The sequence below is a fragment of the Eimeria mitis genome, genomic scaffold, assembly GCF_000499745.2.
Source record: "Eimeria mitis Houghton genomic scaffold, Emh_scaff1803, whole genome shotgun sequence".
NCBI lineage: Eukaryota > Apicomplexa > Conoidasida > Eucoccidiorida > Eimeriidae > Eimeria > Eimeria mitis.
In genome coordinates this window covers 7,237-8,493 of record NW_013570123.1, presented here as the reverse complement: position 1 = coordinate 8,493, position 1,257 = coordinate 7,237, and the positions used below count along the sequence as shown (strand labels likewise).

Here is a 1,257-nt window from a genome sequence, read left to right as displayed (position 1 = left end):
TCACTGAGTGGCATTCATAAACCCGTAGACGAGGCAGGAGCACAGGCGGATGGGTGCATTTGCTTACGTTCTTTTCCAGTCTGCGCTTTAAGATCGGGTAAACAGTCCAGTTGAACGGGGTCACCAAACTTCTCACCCCTCCTCAGGCGGCACTGGCGAGTTGCGAAAGCCTCTAAGGCTCCTTCTCTCTGGACTTTATCCCACAGTTCTAACCTGTCCAGTTCGTCGGTTTCCTGTCCATCCGTTTCTCCACTTTGCCGCTGCTGCTGCGAATGCAGATCTGCAAGCTCCAGCAGCACCCACTCCTCAGGTCTTAATCCCTCAGTCGGAAACGGCAGCAAGCGCGAGGGAGGCAGCGTCACAGCCACGTTATCTCTCACGCGCAGGCGGGCGCCGACGCCCATTGGCCGGGAAACATCCGCGTAGAGCTCCACATCCACCTGCACGGACCAGGGTCCCGGCAGGAACTCTGGAAGCACAAGCGCAAGAGCAACGAGCAAAACCTATGCGCAGACCAAAACGCACCAACACTTTACACTTGTAACTGTCGCCCTCACTAGCCACGAATGCATCTGAAAAACCAANCCAAAACGCACCAACACTTTACACTTGTAACTGTCGCCCTCACTAGCCACGAATGCATCTGAAAAACCAAATCGGCGACAGTTTTCCAGACTGCGCACTACCTTGGCGCACACCTAAAAAAACTAACCCCCCGAACAAGTCGCAAGCAGCAGTGCCGGCAAACAAGAGAACATGGGTAGTACCAATCTGTGAATGAATGCATTTCAAACTGCAGCCACTCGTGGAACAAACTGCTGCAAAACATCCGAGCTCCTTTGTTTACTGTCACGGAGTGCAGTGGGCATGCATTCCGGCCTGAACTGCCGCGAGAGCTTGCGCGAACGAACAGTAAACAATGGTGGCAAAAGTAGGAAGAAAGCAGCGTTGCACTCACCCAAATAAGCCGTGTCGTTCTCCACCTGACTCGAAAACAGCAACGGCTTGCCCACTTCAAGGCAGAGGACTGTGGCCTTGTCGCCTGGCCTTGGGGGCCCAACACTGTCGTCAACAGAAGGCGTCATAATCTGGGAGGGGGCCAGAGGAATCTTTGAGGGCATTTTGGAGGGGAAGGCTGCAGGCAGCGGAGGGTTGTACTTCACGTGCAAAAGAAGATGGCCCGGGCCCAATTCACCGGTTTCATCGGCATCCTCCACTTTGACGACCTCAACTTCTGCGAACCACGGCGCTTCCGTG

At 54.6% G+C, this 1,257-nt stretch overlaps 1 protein-coding gene across 1 annotated transcript in view; it reads right to left on the bottom strand.

Annotated features, from left to right (window-relative positions):
• Positions 1–1,257, bottom strand: part of EMH_0043810 (uncharacterized protein) — a gene marked incomplete at both ends in the record, with an annotated part of 2,961 nt that overhangs the window by 793 nt on the left and 911 nt on the right. The window contains 3 exon segments of the mRNA XM_013495892.1: positions 68–503; positions 597–643; positions 959–1,257. Of these exon segments, the coding sequence (XP_013351346.1) occupies positions 68–503; positions 597–643; positions 959–1,257 (782 nt within the window).